The 20,172-nt window shown below is 48.4% G+C and overlaps 1 protein-coding gene across 1 annotated transcript; it reads right to left on the bottom strand.

Moving 5' to 3' along the window:
* Nucleotides 1-10,995: 10,995 nt before the first annotated feature.
* LOC134434764 (olfactory receptor 14J1-like) lies at nucleotides 10,996-12,739 on the bottom strand (the record flags this gene model as incomplete). The annotated part of the gene is made up of 2 exons (XM_063183378.1): nucleotides 10,996-11,004; nucleotides 12,278-12,739. Coding segments are annotated over 2 exons (471 nt in total), but the record flags the coding sequence as incomplete, so codon positions are not given.
* Nucleotides 12,740-20,172: the final 7,433 nt, after the last annotated feature.

Raw genomic sequence — 20,172 nt, 5'->3', positions numbered from 1 at the left:
AGCAGCTCTATTTTGCAAAACAGCATGGTTAACACTTTGCACATCTGCAGTTAGCATGTCTAGAATTTGTGATGTCTTGTTCAGCTCATTCTTTGCCCAGCATCCTAGTTGTTTTGCTAAATTCATAGCTTTATTGGCAGATCCTCCTGGTAAGATAGTTGAAACCACCACCTGTTTGAATGTGCCCCAAAACCGTGGACCTCCTATCTTGCTGCAGTCTAAGTCATGTATGCTACGTTTTCTCCTGTTTGAATTTTGACTCAGCTGCATTAGCAAGGACACATTAGGATGAAACAGTGACAATTTTCCCAAAAAACAGGGTCCACCCTGTGGTTTAGCTGGTATACCATTCCACGCCCTGTCTCCACAAATCAAAAATATTCCTGTGGGTAATTTCATTGGTGCTGTGATATTTGTGCCGTTACATTGACTGTAATGCTGTGGAGAGAATTCACTCACATTCAGGGATGAATCTAGGGTGGCCCATGTTTCTTTAGGTTGGTTTAAATTCTGAGCATCCAAAAGTTTGAAGCTAAACCATCCACCAGCTGTAGTGTTAGATATGCTGGCATTTGTACTTCCAAAAAGATCCAATTCTTCAGGAGGAGAATGCAAAGAGGTGTTAAGTGATTGGATTAGTAAGCATTGACGATAGCCATCACTCTGACCTGCAGTATACCCCTGTTGCACTGGCAATGTGATGTTTGACATGTTAGACATACATAAGGTTTGATTGTTTATCAAACTACAAAATTCTCCAGGAGACCACACCGGAAGTCCCACCAGGCATGTTCGAAATGGGTTAGTGACTCCTTCAAGACTAAGACAAAGTGATGATTGGTTAGTTTGATTAGCCAGTGTTACCCATAAATTTTCCCTTGGTTGACTAAAGTGTGTTACTCCTACTGCTTCACTTGCTACAGCATTGAGCAGTATTACAAAAACAAACCTCATTTTTCTTTCTGCTTACTTTGCTTCTCCTTTTCTTCCTTCTGCTTACATTGTTTTTTCTTTCTTCGCTGTCTTTTCCCTGGTTTGCTAGATTGTCTATTGTAAGGCTGAGTCAATTTTTGAATATACTGATCTAATTCTAAATCAGCATCCTTGCTCACAGGTATAGCACGAGGTAAGTTTGAAGGCAAATCAGCTTTGCAACGAGCTGCTATGATGCGTGAGGCTTTAGTAATTTCAAATATTCTAAGGTTTTCCTGTAACTTCCACCTAAGATATGCTATAACCACTTGTTCTGCACTCTCAAAGAGCTGTAATCCTGTCCGTCCTGGCAGGCCAGTACTTTGTTCAAGAGCTCTAACCCAGATATGATTTCGAATCCACTTTCCAAAACAAGATGTACACCATAAATATCCCAATGACTTCTGTGAATACCAATAAATCTGATTACAATCTGCACAATGCAAAGCTACCCATGCATAGCATTTATCTTTATCCTTTTTGCAAACATAACAAGGAAGCGAATGTAAGTAAGGACCAGTATAAAATTGTGTATCTTCAACCCAAAGCAACCAATTCAATGGTGGTGATCGCAAAGCCTCTTCAGCCTTTTTACTATATGAGGCTAACAGCTCAAGGTCTTTCTTTAACACAAGGTGTATCTTATTTCGTAATCGTAGTTCTTGTTCGTTATCCTCCTCAACAACTATATCCTCCCGAGGGTCCCACAACAGTAAAATTGTTCTAATCATAGAAAATTAATTAGCAATCACTGATACCCCTATTCAAATGAGACCGTTCCCTTTTTTGCCTTCTTTTTCTTATCTGTCTTCAATCTTGCTGCTCCTAATTTCACTGGTCCTGCCACTTTCAAACTTAATTTTTTCAACTTATCAATGCAGCAATCTAATGCTCTATCAGGATCCCCTTGGAAGAGTCCTACAACTGAATGCTGTGTTAAAGGCACTAATTTCCTACACCTTATAGAAACTATACGTGATTTACTTTGAACCTTAATTCTATTTACAATACATTGTATTTCCCATCGATAATAAGCAAGAACCTTCTGTTCAGGAGACTCATAAAGATTTAAAGCTATATATGCGTTTTGCCCCGTTTGTCTCCTTAATTCATCTTGCCAGCTTTTACCCCACGTGTGCTCATGTTCACAAGTATGACACCACAAATCCCGTAATAATGATTGTTCTATCCAAAAAGTTCTTTTACAACCCCCACAACGTAGAGCTATCCAGGCAGCACAATGTGGATTGTGACAGTCAAGGCAATGTAGTTTCGCTGGATCTGTTAAATGAAAAGTTGATAATGAGTCAATGAAACCAATCAACTCCTGGGCCGTCCGGTAGTGACGTGTCAGTGCTCTGTCCACCGCTTCCGAGTACCCCTTCAATTGTAACAGTAGTGGTTGTAGGACTAGAAGCAGTTTCTTCCCCAGTCGCTCCTTGTCCTCCTCCGTAAGGCGATCCACCAGAGGCTGCATCAAAAACAGGTTTAGTCCACTTAGCAGGCACCCACAAAGGCCCTGTAGGTGAGGAAACACAAAGATACCCCCGACCCCAATATAAAACTTTTGCAGGTTTTTTCCATAATCCTGTACTTGGGTTCTTATACTTAACCCAGACCTCTGTTTCCTTAGTATTTTCCTGACCTGACCTCGGATGATGTTTCATTGCAGGGGGGGTATCATCTTCCCCAAAAATGCATAAATGATTAATCACATACAAAACCTTAGCCAAACATGCTTGTGGATCTGTCAAATCTTGATGTTTTTCAATATACTGCTTAAGGGTACCGTTTGCTCTTTCCCGTAAAGCTTTCCTTAACTGTATCAGTAACTCATACAATCATTTATTATTCACTTCCTTAATTGCTGCCTCCTCTATTCGTTTGACTACTCCTGCAACATACATAGAGTCTGTGACCACATTTAAAGGCTCCTGTAAGTTGGACACCGCCCATACTACTGCTAACAATTTCAAAGTTTGTAAGCTATCTGCAGGGTCTGCTGTGAGGAGTTGATGCTTCCATTGTCCTTTTTCTTGCCAGGTAACAGCAGCACGCCTTGATTTCTTTCCTGCATCTGTAAAAACTGTAATAGCTCCTTCTATGGGGTTTTCTTCTCTTAAAGGTCGAGTAATCCAGTTCCATTCTGTCATCCATTGCAAAACTCTAGGCACTAATTTACTAGTCTCTACTTTAGCAGGTGACATCAATAATGCTTCTTGTAAATTCTTTGAATTTATCAAGTACCAGTCCAAGGTTTCTTTTTCCATAGGTAATCTAATAGTAGCAGGTTCTCTACCATCCACTTCAAGAATTCTGAGACGCCCCTTTTTGATTAATGCAGCTAATTGTTCAATTTTTGAAAATATTGTTTTCTTATGCTGTAGTGGTGGTGACAACCATTCCAACACCCGTATCTCCCCCGTTTTCTTTTGCAACTGAGAGAGAGCACCAAGCAAGTGGCAAGGGCTATTCCAAATAGTAAGGTCAATGGGGTGGTCGAGTTGTCGACGAGACACATACCCTTGCTGTACACAGTTACTAATTTGCTGCAAGGCAAGATGATGCTCCTTTGTCAGGTGTACAGGAGTAGTAGGGTCCACACCTTTTAACAAAGGCCGTAGGGCTTCTAATAAGTGATTTGGTATTCCCACAATAGGCTTCAGCCACTGTAAGTCTCCCAGCAACTTCTGTGCATCATGTAGAGTTTTAATGTCCAATTGTAATTCCAATTTTTGTGGTATCACTATTTGATCCGTCAAAGTCCATCCCAAATATTTCCAGGGCTTTGTAGTCTGAATTTTCTCTGCAGCAATAACAAGTGAATATGCAGCAAGAGTATTTTTAATGGTGTTAATCTGTAAAGAGGAGAATGGCTGTTGCTGTGCAAACAAAATATCGTCCATGTAATGATATATTATAGTTGCTGGCCATTTACGACGTAGTGGCTGTAATGCAGCATCAACATAAAGCTGACATAAAGTGGGAGAGTTGCGCATGCCCTGCGGAAGAGATGTCCATTCAAATCTTTTATCTGGTTCCCCACGGTTTATTGCTGGTAAAGTAAAAGCAAATCTCTTCATGTCATCAGGATGCAGGCCAATAGTGAAAAAACAATCCTTTAGGTCAATAATTAAAAGTGGCCAGTGTTCTGGAATCATAGCTGGATTTGGAAGACCAGGCTGTAAGGCCCCCATTGGTTCCATTTGGTCATTTACAGCCCTCAAATCATGTATCAAACGATATTTCCCTGATTTCTTTTTGATTACAAAAATAGGTGTATTCCAAGGGCTTGTGGACAGTCTTAGGTGCCCTTTTGCATATTGTTCCTGTACCAATTCATGAGCATGCATAAGACTCTCCCCTTTTAATGGCCATTGCTTAACCATCACCGGTGTATCCGTTTTCCAGGTGAGTGGAATGGGGAAAGTCCAAGCAATGGCAATTACCCCAAAGGGTGCTGATTAGTTAACACCACTCTCAATTGTGTTAAAATGTCCCTTCCAATTAAGCAGGAAACTGTAGGAGGCAGTTGAACAATTGAAAACACAGCAGATATTTGTTGATTTTCAATGCACACAGACAAAGACGGCGACCTGCTTGCCAATGTAAATCCTCCCACTCCTGTGAGCATGTTTGATGAGGGAAATAGAGGCCAGTGTTGTGGCCATGCTTCTGGAGAAATGATGCTAGTATCTGCTCCTGTATCCAATAATCCATAAAGGGTTATGCTTTGATGCCCATAGGTAATTTCAACTTTTTGTTTTGGTCTATTTTGTAAATCCACAGTTAAAAGTGTAACACCAGTAGAGCCAAAACCTTTTTCATCCCGTGTTTGACCAGTAAATGATTGTATTCCTGATGTCATTTGTGACAGTGGTACCAATTGTGCAATGCGTTGTCCTTTTGTAATTTTAATCGGAGCATAAAGGGTGTAAGCCATAATTTGTATTTCCCCTGTAAAGTCCGCATCGATAACACCAGGCAAAACAAATAATCCCAACATAGTTATAGAGGAACGTCCCAGCAATAATGCTCCACATGTTTGTCCATTTAATATAAGAGGACCCTTTACTCCAGTGGGTATCCTCTCAGGCCGGTTCGTCATTAGTGTGATGTCTACTGCTGCTGATAAGTCCAAGCCGAGGCTCCGTGTTGTTGCGGGTTGCAGACAGGAGGTAGCAGCGATGTCACGGCAGTAACTTGTGTCTGTCCCTCATTGCCGCATCGGTAACACTTGATGAATGGTCTCAAGCCTCTTTACGTGACTGCCAGTGAGCCGCTTTGGAGAGGAGCAAGAGCAGCTAACACTTGATTTTGAGTAGACTATGCTTTTGCAACCCTAATCCTAATTCCTTTAAGGCTTCTGCTATAAATGCCTGTGAAGCTGTTGGCATTAATGCCATTCACTCTAATGCTTCCTCAATAGTCCAATTTGCCCCTAAAGTAGCTAACACTCTTTGGGTTGCTGGATTGCTATTTTGCAAAGCACACCTGCTTCAATAGCGCCCCCTTCATGTAATCTGCCACACCAGCCCGATCTATAGCAGTAGCTGCTCTATCTATAAAATTTCCAAATGATTCTTCCCTTCCTTGCTTAATACCCATATAAGCCGGTAACCCTCCTGGCTCTTTAACCATATCTATTGCAGCACGCACCAACCTCATAGACTCTCTAAGTTTATCAGCTCCCGATATCATCTGTGCCTCTGTACGCAAATATGCCCCTAAGCCCATCAGCTCCTCTACTGTCACCCCATGTAATGGGTCTCCCTGGGCTCGTTGTACAGCAACCGATTCATTTACCAACGCGTGCCAATGGGCATTAAATAATAACTGCTGATGCTGAGTAAATATCAACCGAACTATTCCTCTTAAATCATTAGGACATAAAACCTGAGTATTAAAAAGATAATCTAACATTTGCTTAACAGGTTCACTTTTTACTCCAAACTGACTAACCGTAGAACGTAGCTGAGTTAACAGCTTCCAATCTAAGGGAGTATATTCTGCTATATTATGCGTAAGGTTCCCCTGTGCATCATACTGTGGTGTGTATGTAACTGGACATGCAAGACTAGAAGCTATTTCCACCGCCTCACCATCCCCCATTTGCATTACTTCTTTCGCCAAAGCAGCCCAAGCTTCCCTCCTCTGTTTAGCCATCTCCCCCCATGGATCACGGTGTGCCCCTGGGATGGGATCTGGCCCTTTAAGGGTGCTATGCTGCTGGTGCTTCGGTGCAGACACCGAGGTTTCGCGCGGGGGGGGCAGTGAAGCAGGGGCTGGCTCGTGCGGGGGAAGCGGGAGCCCCCCCTCCCCCGCTGGAGCTGACAGTGAAACCGGAGCCGGCTCAAGCGGAGCCTGCCTGCGGGGGGGAACCAGCCCCCCCGCTGGAGCCGCCTCGGGCGGGGAAATGGGCCCCTCCCCCACCGAAGCTGTAACCGGAGCCGGCTCATTGAGGGGAAGCGGCGGAGGCAAGGCTGGCGGCGGAGGCGAAGCTGGCTTGCCCCTCCCCCCACCATCCGACTCGCCCTCCCCCTCTGACAGGAAAGGTGCAGACGGTTCCACTGCGCCTATAGAGAAATCCTCCACACCACTTTGCTGGGGACTCTTAGGCATAAGTACTTTAGTTACAGAGGGTGCCAGGGGATCATCTTCACGACCATACCCTATATTCCTCTTATGAGCTTCTGTTGCCCTTTCTGCTGCCTTTCTCTCAGAGACCTGCTGAAGTAACGTGTTATACACCACCCGCCATAACTTCCCGAATTTCTTTGCTGACTTATCATCATCTAGTACTGTATCCCACAATATTTCCCCAAACTTTCTCCACTCTGATAACTCATGAACTGTATGAGGATTAGAAAAGATACCCTTAGCATGGCCATAAGCTAATAACCCTGGTAACTCCTTTTTTAAATCTATCCCTTTTATCCCACGCCGCTCTAAATAGGCGGTAAATAAATCATATGCCGCTTGCCTATCCATACCTATTAATCAGCGCGCGCTGTTGCAGCTCTCCAGGCTCCGGCGGACACGTATTGGCTTAAGTCACAGTTGTGAACCTTAAGGGTGCTTCAAATTCCGGCACCGTCCCGGCTGCTGGGACCCAAACCCAACTTCCGGACCGTGGCGTAATCCCTTTTTCTTTTAATCCGAGAAAAAGGGCAGAGATTCGGTTATGCCCGCATTCTCCACCATTTGTCGACGGAAGGGAACCAGGACATCAGTTTGATCATCACAGGCTCGATTTTATTGATCAGTACGGCGGGTTAAATACAGTTACTAATGAGCTTCATACATATTGCAAAAGTTGAGCTCAGGATTGGTCAGCTTGCATATCAGCACCTACGCCTACTTCTACATTCCTATGGTTCTACTTTTGATACTTTCTACATATTCTTAGGATATATTCAGGACTAATCTCAACTCCCTATCCTCATGTTGCAGCAAGGTCGCTGCTGACTCTTCCTTTTAGCTTGCTGACTGCTGACTTTTCTCCTTCAGTTTAACCAGCGGCATTATATCAGTGTGGCCTTTCTCAGCTAACCAATTATTAATAATGCTCTCCACAGTCCAGTCAGGAGCAGAGTGACTCTTGCCAAGGAACTTTGTGCTGCTGTCCCTTAATATTAAATCTGGTTTTTGCTGCTCCCTTGCTGGGGATTTTTTCAGCGCTCTCAAGGCCTCGTTGCAGGGTGAAGGAGCCCTGGCCCAGGCTCTGGCCCTGGGGGACACGGGGACGCTGCCGGGGGGTCCCTGTCCCCCTGTGCCACCCCAGGGTCCCGTCCCCCTGTCCCCGTGTCAGGCTCTGGGGTCGATCTCGTGGAACATCCTCTGGGGGAGGCTGCGGGGCTGGGGATGGGGGGACTCCGGGGGACAGGGGACGCTGCTGTGATGAGCAGGGTTGGACTGCTCTGGGGGGAGCTGTGAGGGGGGCCGGGGCAGAGTAACCTCCCCAGTGACCTCACACAGCCCCTGTGATGTCACACAGATCCCTCTGATGTCACAGTGCCCCCGTGATGTCACACTGCCCCTGTGATGTGACACAGCCATCTCTGTGATGTCACGCAGCCCCTGTGATGTCACAGAGCCAACTCTATGTCACCTTGTGATGTCATACAGCAGTACTGTGAGGTCACAAAAGACTGATGTCACAAAGTCACCCTGTGATGTCACAATCTGTTCTGTGAGGTCACAGCCTGCTCTATGATCTTACACTGCCACCAGGTGATGTCACAACCCACTCGCTGATGCCACAGAGCCACCTTCTATGATGGCAGACTCTACTCTATGACCTCAGACCCTACTCTGGGATGTCACAGCCCTCTCAGTGATGTCACAATACCGTCAAGAACTCAGTTCTATTAAAACGTTGAAGTTTCTTGCAATTTAAAGAGATCCCTGTCAGGGACAAAACTGAGAAAGTGTCCCCAGGTTCCAGTTAGAGCAGAACACTGGAGGCAGTGATCACAGCTGGGGACAAGCAAGGCAAAGGTGTCTCTGGTGCTGAGCACCACGGGATGTGTTTCAGGAATGAAAAGGGCCAAGGCCTGAGCCCCAGCCCCTGGCCTGGCAGATCCTGTCCCTCCCTCCTTGCTCAGGGCTCTTCCCGGAATGGGCACTGGCATGTGGGGATGTACAATGCCAAGGGCAGGAGCATGGGGCGGCCCCTGCCAGGCTGCTGAGCAGGGACAAGGAGGCAATGAGGCCCCAGCCCTGCAAGGGTCACTTGTCCCCTCATGGCCTCAGGCCCAGGCCCAGCAGCCATGGCCAAAGTGCTGCCCAAGTTGGCTCTGGCAGGGCTGTCTTGCAGATGCTGCCCATCCCTGTGCCCTGTGCAGCCCAGGCTGTCCCACGGTGTCCCTGCCCTGAGCCTCTGTCCCTGCAGGCTGTCGGCATCCCCCGGCTGCCCCACCTGGCTGGGCCCTTCCTTTGCTGACAGCTCTGCCTCCTGCCTGCCCCTGCCTGTCCACACAAAGCCTTGGGCTTGATACCAAAAGGGGTAATTCAATTTTTTACTGTGCCTATGAACTTTGAGCAGAGAAACAAGGCATTCAGGGGCTCCCTTCCCAGCAGGAATGGTTGGAAGAGTAGATGAAGACATCTGGCTCAAGAATGCAGTGATAGAAAAAGCAAGGGCTGAATCTGGGAACTTGGGGTGGGTTTTATGGAAATGGGTAAATTTTAATACACACATAGTGACTGTATATAGGCGATACACTGGTAGAGTCACTTGTCCACGTAAGGAGTCATCACCTGCTGCACCTCAGGCCTGAATAAATGATGCTCTCTTTAGTATCAGATTAGTATTAAGGAGTCTTATTCTGATATTTTGGCTATTTGGTGACAGCAGAGGCTCACAGAACCAAGGATCCAGCTGTGATACTTGGAACCCCATGGAACAAAGGGTCCATTGTGATGCAGTGGAGCCCCATGCAACCAAGAGTCCATTGTATCAGAGCAAGGCCTCATGGAACACAGGAGATCATTGCTGACAGTTTGGAAGCTCATGGAACCATGGGTCATTGTGACAGTGTGGGGCTGCATGGAACCAAGGGTCCATTGTGACACTGCAGAACCTTTTGGAATCAAGGTGGTCATGTTATTCTATAGAACCTCATGGAACAAAGGATCAATGGTGACACTGTGGAACTCAGACCATTGCTGACAGTGTGAAAGCTCATGGAACCAAGGGTCCATTGTGACACAGCAGGGCCTCATGGAACAAAGGGTCCACTGTGGCTCTGTAGGGTTTCACAGAATGAAGAAGAACATTTTGACCCTATGGGGCCTCATGGAGCCACCTGGCACTATGACGCAGCAGGGCCGCATGGAGCCAAGGGGCCATTTAGACACTGAGGAACCTCACAGAACCAAAATCTATTGTGATGCCGTGGAACCTCATGGAACCAAAGGTCCATTGTTACACTGTGGGGCCCTGTGGAGCCAATGGGACCATGGTGACACTGTGGTGCTCCATGGAATCAATGGGACCATGGTGACACTGTGGTACTCCATGGAACCAAGGGGCCATTCAGATTCTGCTTTCCCTCATGGAACCAAGGGGCCACTAAAGCACTGCAGGGCCTTGTCAAACTAAGGCAGCCTTGTGACACTGCAGGCCCCCTTGGAACTAATGGTCCATTGGGATATTGCAGGGCCTCATGGAAACACGGAGACCATTATGAGCCTTTGGAACCCATTGTAACCAAGGGGCCATTGTAGCACGGCAGGGCCTCATGGAATCAAGGGACCACAGTGACACTCTGGGGCTCTATGAACAAAGGGGCCATACTGACACTGTGGAACCAAGGAGGCCATTGCTGAGCTATGGGGCATCATGGAGTTGAGGGTCCACTGTGACACAGCACGGCCTCATGAAACCATGGAGGCCATTTTTACACTTTGAGGCCTTGTGAAACCAAAGGGCCAGTGTGGCACTTTGCATCCCCATGGAACCATGGAACCAAGGTGTCCATTGGGACAGTATGAGGCCCTGTTTGGCCAAAGGGCATGTGTGGCACAGTGTGGCACCATGGAACCAAGGAGACAATTGTGACACTAAAGGGCCCCATGGAACAAAGGATTCATGGAAGAATGTGGGACTCAAGGAACCAAGGTTCACTGTGACATTGCTGGGTCTCATAGAATACTGGAGAGCATTGTGACCCTTCAAGGCCTCACTGAACCAAGGAGACCATTTTGAGACTGCAAAAAACTCTATTGAAAACAATGCAGCGAGAATTAATTTGTCGTGATTACTTTTCCTGTTTATAGGTTGATATCAGCAATGTCCAATTGATATTGACCCCAAGCAACTTCTAATGCAGTCAGAACAGATATGAAAGTCAAGACCCTTATTGGCTGACAATCCATAACACTTTGTCCCCACCCTCTCCCCACAATTTCACTCATCCAACCTGTGGCACTCCTATGGATCACGAAGGATGTGCCCAGCAGGAGCAGGGCAGTGATTCTTCCCCTGTGCTTAGCACTGGTTGGGAAGCACCTAAAGTGCTAGGAGCCCTGGAGTGGGCAATAGGAAGAAATTTGTACCAGGAAAGAGTAAAGAAAGCAAAGGTGAAGCCAAGGAAATGCTCAGGGCAGTTTCGGGGGTGGCTGCCAGGCAGCCCTGGCTCTGAGCAACAGCGTCTGCAGTGGCACAGGAAACTCCCAGATGATGGGAACAAACTTTCTGGCTGAGTGCAGAGGCCAGGACAAACCTGGGTGGTTTCCCTGCCATCCCCCAGCCCTTGCTGGCCCCAGGGGCTGATGGCATTTGTGCTCCCTCAGGTTCATGTCCCCACACAAACAGCATGGGGGTGCTCCCGCCTGCTGTGTGCTACGCAAACAGGGGCTGCTGAGCCAGTGCTGCCATGTCTGTGCCTGCAAGGATGGGGCACCTGTGTGAGCTGGGGGAGACGCCAGGGCTGCAGAGGGGGATGTTGTTGGCAGCTCCATGAGGACGCTCTGGGACACTGCCCTGGGCTGTGCAGCGCACTGGGGATGGATCAGGCCCTGCTCTGCTGCTCCTTTCCATCTGTCCCAGGCCCCAGCCATGTTGTTTCTCCCTAGCCTGCCCACAGCCAGCCTGTGGCTTCTCACGGGGCTTTTCTCTGCTGAGCATTGGCATGGCCGTGTTCTTGAGAGAGTCTGGGCAAGGAGCCTGGAGCCCCTAGGCTCTGGCCTGAGGTGTCAGCGCTGCCCCAGCAGTGCCCATGGTCTGTCCCTGCTGCAGCCCCGGCACTGCGCCCCCAGGACTGTGCCCAGCCCCAAGAGCACTCAGGCCCTGCAGCAGCACCAGGGCCACCAGGGCAGCAGGGCAGGGCCACGGCAGCAGCACTGGCCACACCAAGTGCTGCAGCTGCTGGGCACAGCTGCTGGGCCAGCACTGATCTGCCCCCAGCTCTGCACACAGACATTGCTGCTGCAGTTCCAGAGAAGGCAACAAAAGGGCATCTCTGCAGAAAACTTTGCTGGGACATCCTTTACTTCCTTTAAATACACCAAGAGTGCAGTCCTCCATTGACACAGTCTGTGGCCACAGGGAAGGTGGAGAGAAACACAATGAATAATGGTAAAAACAATGACATTTATTTGTGGAAAATATGAAAAACTAAAGCAAGGAAAAAAATACTCCACAAGCAAACCAACAGAAAGTATCAAATATGACTTTGTTAGAAGTGATTTGCTGAAATTCGCAAGCAGTTTATTGTTTCTGAAATCATCCAGTCATCAGTGTACACACTGCAGCTTTGAACTCCTGGTTCCTCAGGCTGTAGACGAGGGGGTTCAGGGCTGGAGGTACCACTGAGTACAGAACTGACAGGGCCAGATCCAGGGATGGGGAGGAGATGGAGGGGGGCTTCAGGCAGGCAAATGCTGCAGTGCTGATGAACAGGGAGACCACAGCCAGGTGAGGGAGGCAGATGGAAAAGGCGTTGTGCCGTCCCTGCTCAGAGGGCATCCTCACCACAACCCTGAAGATCTGAACATAGGAGAAAGTAATGAACACAAAACAACCAAATGATAAACTGCTAGTAACCACAAGAAGTCCAAGTTCCCTGAGATAGGATTTGGAACAGGAGAGTTTGAGGATCTGGGGGATTTCACAGAAGAACTGGCCCAGGACATTGCCCTGGCACAGGGGCAGGGAAAATGTATTGGCTGTGTGCACAAGAGCATTGAGAAAGCCACTGGCCCAGGCAGCTGCTGCCACGTGGGCACAAGCTCTGCTGCCCAGGAGGGTCCCGTAGTGCAGGGGTTTGCAGATGGACACGTAGCGGTCGTAACACATGACGGTCAGGAGGGAAAACTCTGTTGCAAGAAAGAAGTTTAGTAAAAATAGCTGTGCAGCACATCCACTGTAGGAGATGTTCCTGGTGTCCCAGAGGGAATTGTGCATGGCTTTGGGGACAGTGGTGCAGATGGAGCCCAGGTCAGTGAGGGCCAGGTTGAGCAGAAGAAGAACATGGGCGTGTGCAGGTGGTGGCCGCAGGCTACAGCGCTGATGATGAGGCCGTTGCCCAGGAGGGCAGCCAGGGAGATGCCCAGCAAGAGGCAGAAGTGCAGGAGCTGCAGCTGCCGCGTGTCGGCCAATGCCAGCAGGAGGAAGTGCCTGATGGAGCTGCTGTTGGACATTTGTGCTGTCTTTACATGGTGATCTGTAAAAAAAGAAATGATGGGATATCTGGGCTTGGAGAGGACTTTAAATATCCCAGCACAGCTTGGGGGCACTTTCCCCCCACTACCTGCTAAGGGCTCTCCCTGCCAACAGCTGCTTCCCTGTGCACAGGGCTGGGCCCTGCCAGTTCTGCCAGAGCCCAGCCCAGCCCTGGGGGCTCAGCTTTGCCCTGCAGACCACTCCCAGCTCAGGCACTGCCCAGGGGCAGCTCTGGCTCTGCAGGCTCTGATGGCAACGTCAGAGTAACCCCGAGGAGACTGGAAAAATGACATGGATGCAGCCTCTAAGGGGTCCTGTGGTGATTGCTGTTGCTTCCTGCTTTATTCAGATCTGAGAGAATTTTTTTAATTTTTCTCAACCTGAACTGAGAGATTAATATCTACATGCAATTTCCAACCCAGAGTAGTGGATTAAAAAATCAGGATATCCCCTTTTATGCAGCCCCTGCCTTGCTATGCTCCCTGTATAATCTGCTTGGAAATGTGCTGCAGTTAAATGCCATGCTAAGAGCAGTCCTGAACAATGCAACATCCTCCCCACACAAGGAGAACACTTCCAATCCTTACCAGCTGTCTCTTCCCACCCAGATTTTGTCCCCCAGTGTTGGGAGCAGCTGCCAGGGCTGGCTGAGAGCTGTCCCTGGCAGGCAGCAGAGTCCCTGCCCAAGCACAGCACCCTGGGCTGCAGGACCCTGCTCTGCAGGACAGCCCTGGGCACCCCTGGCTCCTCTGCACAAGACACAATCAGAGAACGTACTCACAGGGTCTGTAGGCTTTGGGATGTTCCAGCTTGAGGAGATCACTGCAGGAGCTGCAGCTGCATTGTCCTACAGCCAGAGGTTCCTATGCCAAGGGCTGGCAGAGATTCTGCCCCAGGCACTTCTCAGCACCTTCCCAGCCCTGACTGATTGAAGCTCTCTGTGCCTCTGTGCTGTGGCCAGGGTGGCTGCAGGCAGTGCCCCAGTCGTGCTGGGCTGGTAGAAGATCTGCTCATCAAGAGAAATGTGCTTTTAAAGTTCTTCTATTTTACCAGGAGCTGCCTCTGGGCCAGGAGCCAAGCCCAGCTCAGCAGCACAGACACAGCACAAGAACTTTAATGAGCCTCTGGGGCTTTGTGCTGAGGCCCTGAACATCAGTCCCTGAGAGGGAGCTGAAGAAATCTCACCAGAACTCCAAGTCAGAATCCAACTCCAAATTTTCTTGGAATTTTAATGGGTCCCAATGAGGGACAAAACTGAGAAAGTGTCCCCAGGCCCCAGGCCGAGCAGAGAACTGGAGGCACTGATGGCAGGGGGGAACAAAGAGAAGCCAAGCCTTGGTGCCCTGGGGCACAGCAAGGTCTGTGCCACCAAGGGCTGTCAGGAAACACCTTGTTGTGAGGCCCTGGGGCCTCCTGGCAAAGCCCCAGCCAGGCTGGGCACAGTCAGCCCATTGTCCTGACCTCAGCATCCCCCCCTAGCCCACATCCCAGTGGCCTCAAGGTTCTGCTGGAAGGAGTCCCTGGGGAGCCTTGCTCAGCAATGGCCCTGGGGGCTCCTTAATGCTCCCTGCAGGTAATGCAGGTTTTTCAAAGGACTTTGGGTTTTGCTTTGGCCTTGGAGTCTCTGAGAGTTTTGTGCAATCATGACCTCCAATTATCTGCTGTAATTAGTCCCTGGAGAGGCTTTGTCAGTAACAACCCTCAGTGGGGCTCATTAATGCTTCAAGGTACTTCAGTTATTTTAAGGTACTTGGTGTTTCCCTTTTGATGCACACTCTGTGAGAGATTTGTGCAATCATGGCCTCAATTATCTGCTTTAACAAGTCCCTTGAGAGCTTTGTATTGACACTCAGTGGAACTCATTAATACTTTGAGATAACAATTTCTTTCAGTGCTTTAAGGTTTTTAAGGTGCTTTGGAATTTCCTTTCCTCAGTGAGGCTTCTGAGAGGTTTTTGTGCCATCTGGCCTCCAATTCTCGCCTACAAGGAGTCACGAGGAGCATGTTTTGGGGATGGACCTCAGTGGGACTCATCCATGCTTTGAGACACTTTGGGGTTTTCTTCTGTCTTTGACTCCTGGAAAGGTTTGTGCAATCTCCTCTCAGGCCTTGAGGTTCCAGGGCTCAGCTCCAAATGCACCATGGGGCTCATTAGAATCAAGCAAGTCCTGACACACCATGGTTTTGCCTTGATTTCCCTCTACTGTAGTGCAGTTCACTAGGAAGTTTTTATTCTATTGTTATGGAGAAATATTTCAAAGAGTTTCTAATAAATCCACATTCCTGTGTTAAGGGTGTATGGTTCTATTTAGAGAAGAAATGATAGCAGCATTCTGTGACTGATATTGACCTAGGGACTTTGCTAAGGAGCTCTGGCCTGCTCTGAAAAGCTGTCTCTTGAGATCTGACATAGTGTGGAGAGCCTTGCTCCACATTTCCAAACTCCATCCTGTCTCTCCTCACTCACGTGGCATCAGTTTAGCTTGGAGAACTGACTGCTCTCAGGCAAAGAGGGTTTTTTTTCTTTTCTTTTAGCACTGTAAAACTCCTAAGCTCCCTGTTGAAAACAGACCCCCTCCTCAGGTGTGTGCCAAGCCCAAGCTGCCACCAAGAGCACTCCAGACTTGCCCTGGGCCAGCTGTGAGGATGTGTGGAGGCCCAGAGGCCTACCATCAGAGTCTCAATCCCCCAGACATGGAGGACTGGTTCCAGATAAGAGGAATAGGCTTTCAGGTTAGGGTGAGATGCTTTCTTCTCATATCGATCTTTGCAGACACATGCTGATTTATGTTACGTTAGGTTACCCCATTGGCCCATTGGCCTAATAACCTAGTTCAACTCCTATTGCTCACGTTTGTTTGGCCCTAGAATGTTCTCTCTCTCTCCCTCCATCGGCCCTAGTTTGCTGTATTCCCGCCACCCTTGTTTCCTATTGGCTGACCTGAGCTCTGACCCCTCCTCTGCACCATCTTCCCCCATATCCATTGGACCCTGACCCTCAGCTCCACCCTCACTACCCAATATAAGACCCTGTTCCCTCAGTCTACACCCTGCCTTCGTCCCTGGACCCTGTTCAGCTGTGTAGCCTGTTCCTGTACCAATAAACCCAGTTTGCTGGAGATCATATGAAGACTCATCCTGCTCATTCTGTCAGCTTTGTAAGGCAGCAGTGAGGTTTGGGCTCATGAGTGCTGGACGCTCCAAGGGCCTCAGTAGGGCCATGATGCTACACATGGCGCCCAAAGAGGAACCAGATTCCTTGAGGTCCCTGTGATCATCTCCAGCAGTGATCCTGCCAGCCAGATGTCACTGGAAGCTGTACCCCTTCAGGTTAACCACAACACTGAAGTGAGACTCCAGTTTTATCGAATCTCACTGAAGAAGAAGTTGACAATCCCCTCAACATCCGTGGGACCAGCTTCCCTGACATCCCCACAAGCCCCACTTTGGCTGGAGATTGTGCCTGTGGGACTGAGAGTGAGTGACTGAGGGGCAGAGAGCTCCCAGGTGTTTGGGCTTCTGATTTTCTGTTCCTGTGGGTGTGCATTCCCTCTTCCACTGGGGGCAGCTACGGGAAATACTCATTCCCAAGCTGAAAAGGATGTTTTTGTAATGTTTTGAAGAGCTTTACATTTAGAGGGGAGTTAATTTTCTGAAGGGAGTTTAAACAGTATTGTTCATGGTTATTTGAGGATCTTCCCGATATCTCTGTTGATTCTATCTATCAGTTATCGTTTTGGGATGCTCTCGGGGAAAAGCTTTATATTTTACAAACACAAGGGGTTTTAAAAGTTTGGAAATTTTATCTGTTGTTTCATTCAATTTATAGGATCATTTAATGAGTTCATGGTTCCAACAATTTGCCCTGGTTGATTCAACCCGCCCTCCATGTTCCCAAACCTAGGTTCCCTGAGAACAGGATGGGAGATGGAGCCCACCCTTTGGCACAGACAAGCCATCTGCTGTCTGCCATCTGCCCTCCTTTTCTGTCCTCTCCTCAGGGTAGTAGTGGCCATGCTGCCTTGAGATATTCCCTCACCCACATTCCTTCATTCCCTAGTTCGAATCCTCCTTCCTATAAGTCACAAGACGGCAATACTCCTGTTAGAGAGACCACCATTTTAGATTCCCTCCCACCTTCATCCCCATTTCCCGCCTTTGCTCCAGGTGCTTCCTCTGTGACGGGTCTCACCTTAATGTTGAATTCCACCACTGAATTGGGTCCCTCCCCTGTCATCAGAAAGCTCCTCCCCAATGCAGGCTTCACCTATCCATTTCCAGGCCCCTTCTCCAGTCCAGCTTCTTCCAGTTCCCACATCACTGGAACTGGACATGGGGCCAACTGGAAGGAAGCCATTTTGGCTACCAAAGGCCTTCAACACCAGGCATTGCCAGGCGGCAGAAAGGCCTGCGCCTCTGCCAGCAGACCTGCCTCCTCTACAGAGGAAAAGAGTGATAGCTTATCTGAGAGTGAGGATGAGCCCAAGGATTCTTGGCAGAGGATGCGGAGAAAAGCTGCAAAGGAGGGGGACTGGGAGGTGATATCCAAGATTCAGGTGGCACCTGTGCAGTATAAGCAGGGGCCAAAACCTAAATGGGAATCTATTCCCTATGGATTCCCATTTAGGTTTTGGCCCCTGCTTATACTGCACAGGTGCCACCTGAACCTTGGATTCCCTCTCTCCATAGGGAAATGAAGGACTTAGTAAAGGCTGCCACTGGACTGCCATTTACTACCCACACAATGGTACCACAAAATTTAAAACGATGTATAAAAATTATAATATCTCCTGATGAATTTATTTTCTGGAAAGGAATTTGGATAAATAAAGTTAATGAGTTACCAAATGGTTATGTTGGGGAGGAAGGGCGACAACACCTCACAATGGACCACATTACCAGGTAAGGAGACTATACTAGACTGCAGTAGCAGGCTGAAGTCATCCCCCAGTCAGTACTGGAAGATCTCAAAGGCGCTGCATGGTCCACCCTCCTCCAAACACCTGATGCTTCTACACCCGACACTGACTTCACTGACATTTACCAGGGCCCGGATGAGAGCTATATCAAGTTCATAAAGCACCTTATGAAAGCCTTGGAAAAACAGGTAGATGATCAAAAGGTCCAGGATTATCTTATTAGCAAATTAGCTTTCTGTAATGCCAGTATTGACTGCAGAAAGGTTCTTCACAGCCTCCCCCTTGACCCTGAGCCTACCATTGCTCAGATGGTTGATGCTTGCATATGCCAAGCAGTCTCAGACTGTGACTCCAGCCAAGCCAAGGCCACCAGCCAGGGTGCAGTTGAAATGCTGTTTGCAGCAAACGTGCTTCCCCACAATATAGAATGTAATAAAGGCAGTGGAAACTGTTATAACTGCAGGAAAACTGGACATGTAGCAAAAGACTATAAATACAAGAATACTGTTCTGGTTTTTACCCAGCCCTCAGTCCTACAGCCATTACCCAAACTGTTCCTGAAGCCAACAGCACTACCAGCCCTCGGGAAACTCCCAGCAGAGCACAAAATGACACCTAATATGAAGTTATTCTGTCCCACCCTTCCACTGGTGAGAGATGTCCTAGGTTACAATATAAAGATGTATTCTATTCCCATCCTCAAGAGCTGTTGAAACAGGAGGGGTATTGTTTTATTCCTTATCTCCTGTTAATAGGCCTATCAATGCCTTTCTGCATGACTCAGAGATAATGCCCTCCAAGAGCCATTTCTTTTTAATGGACCCACCTCATGACTCATAGAATGATATCAGCCGATTGCGAGATGCTCCACCCAGGGGGGAAGAACTAAGCATCCCCTCCTGGATATTGTCTGGGCTTTGGGACAAAACAAGCTGCCTTTCCACTGGATTCCCCAGAGCAACAGCTGCCATTTCCACTGGAACTTCAGAGGTAGGCTACACTCTACTACAGGATCACTGCTCCAACATAACCACATCTGCCACTCCAGGAGGACTGCAGCCACCATTCCAACTGGACTGCTATCAACACCCTGACCAACAGAGTGACAGGTTATATTCTGACTTTATCAGTGTTTTTTCTTATGTATTATTGCATGATTTTTGATTTTTTTTTCCTAATAAATTGCATTTCTGACATTGAGTCTCTCTCTGGTTTTGCTTTCAAACCAGAACAAATGGAAAACCCTGAGTGGGTTTCCTGAAAAACAAACCCACCTCAGAAACAACCTGCTCAGTCCAGGCTGCCTGGAATGATGTCACATTTCTACACGGGACAGTGTGAGCAGAAATGATCTCTGGGAGCAGAATTGTCTGAGTCTTGCAGCTGAATTCTCTGTCCCTGTCCTTTCCCTGGATCTCTGTTGCAGATGAAGCTGATCCTGCCATCCTCACCTTTTACCTCTCTCTTGAATGCAAACAGATGTTCCCAGGTGTATTGATTTTTCAAAGTTTCTACAAAACTTTTTTGTTCCTCATGGAACGAAGGGGCCATTTTGGCACTGAGGAGGTGATGTGGAAGCAAGAAGTCAATTATGACCCTGGGGTTCCATGGAACTAAGGGGTCATGGTGACACAGCAGGGCCACGTGGATCCAGTGGTCCATTGTGACACTGTGGATCCAAGGAGACAATGGAGACACCCCCAGAACTTCATGGAACCAAAGAGTCCATGGTGACACAGCAGGGCTGCATGGTGACACTGCCCATCCAAGGAAGCCATTGTGACACTGTGGAAGCTCATGGAGTGAGAGAGGCCATTGTGACACTGAAGAACTTCATGACACCAAATATCCATGGTGACAGCAGGGCATCATGGGAACCAAGGAACTGCTGTTGACAGTAGGGAAACTCATGGAACCAGGAGCCGTTGTGGCACTGCAGAAGCAACAGAGCTGCTTGACCTTGTCCGCTGGCCCTGCAGAGCTCCTTGGGAGGCACGGCAGGAGCAGTACCCTGGGAGCCTCAGGAATGCCCCTCTGGGATCCATGGCACACACTGCCAGGGGCTGCAATTCCAGTTCCCAGGATGGAAATTATGTTCCTGCTCTTAAAGGC

Source organism: Melospiza melodia, unplaced genomic scaffold (assembly GCF_035770615.1).
Source record: "Melospiza melodia melodia isolate bMelMel2 unplaced genomic scaffold, bMelMel2.pri scaffold_47, whole genome shotgun sequence".
Lineage (NCBI taxonomy): Eukaryota > Metazoa > Chordata > Aves > Passeriformes > Passerellidae > Melospiza > Melospiza melodia.
The sequence above is the reverse complement of the archived record's forward strand: the minus strand, read 5'-3'. Positions and strand labels throughout refer to the sequence as shown.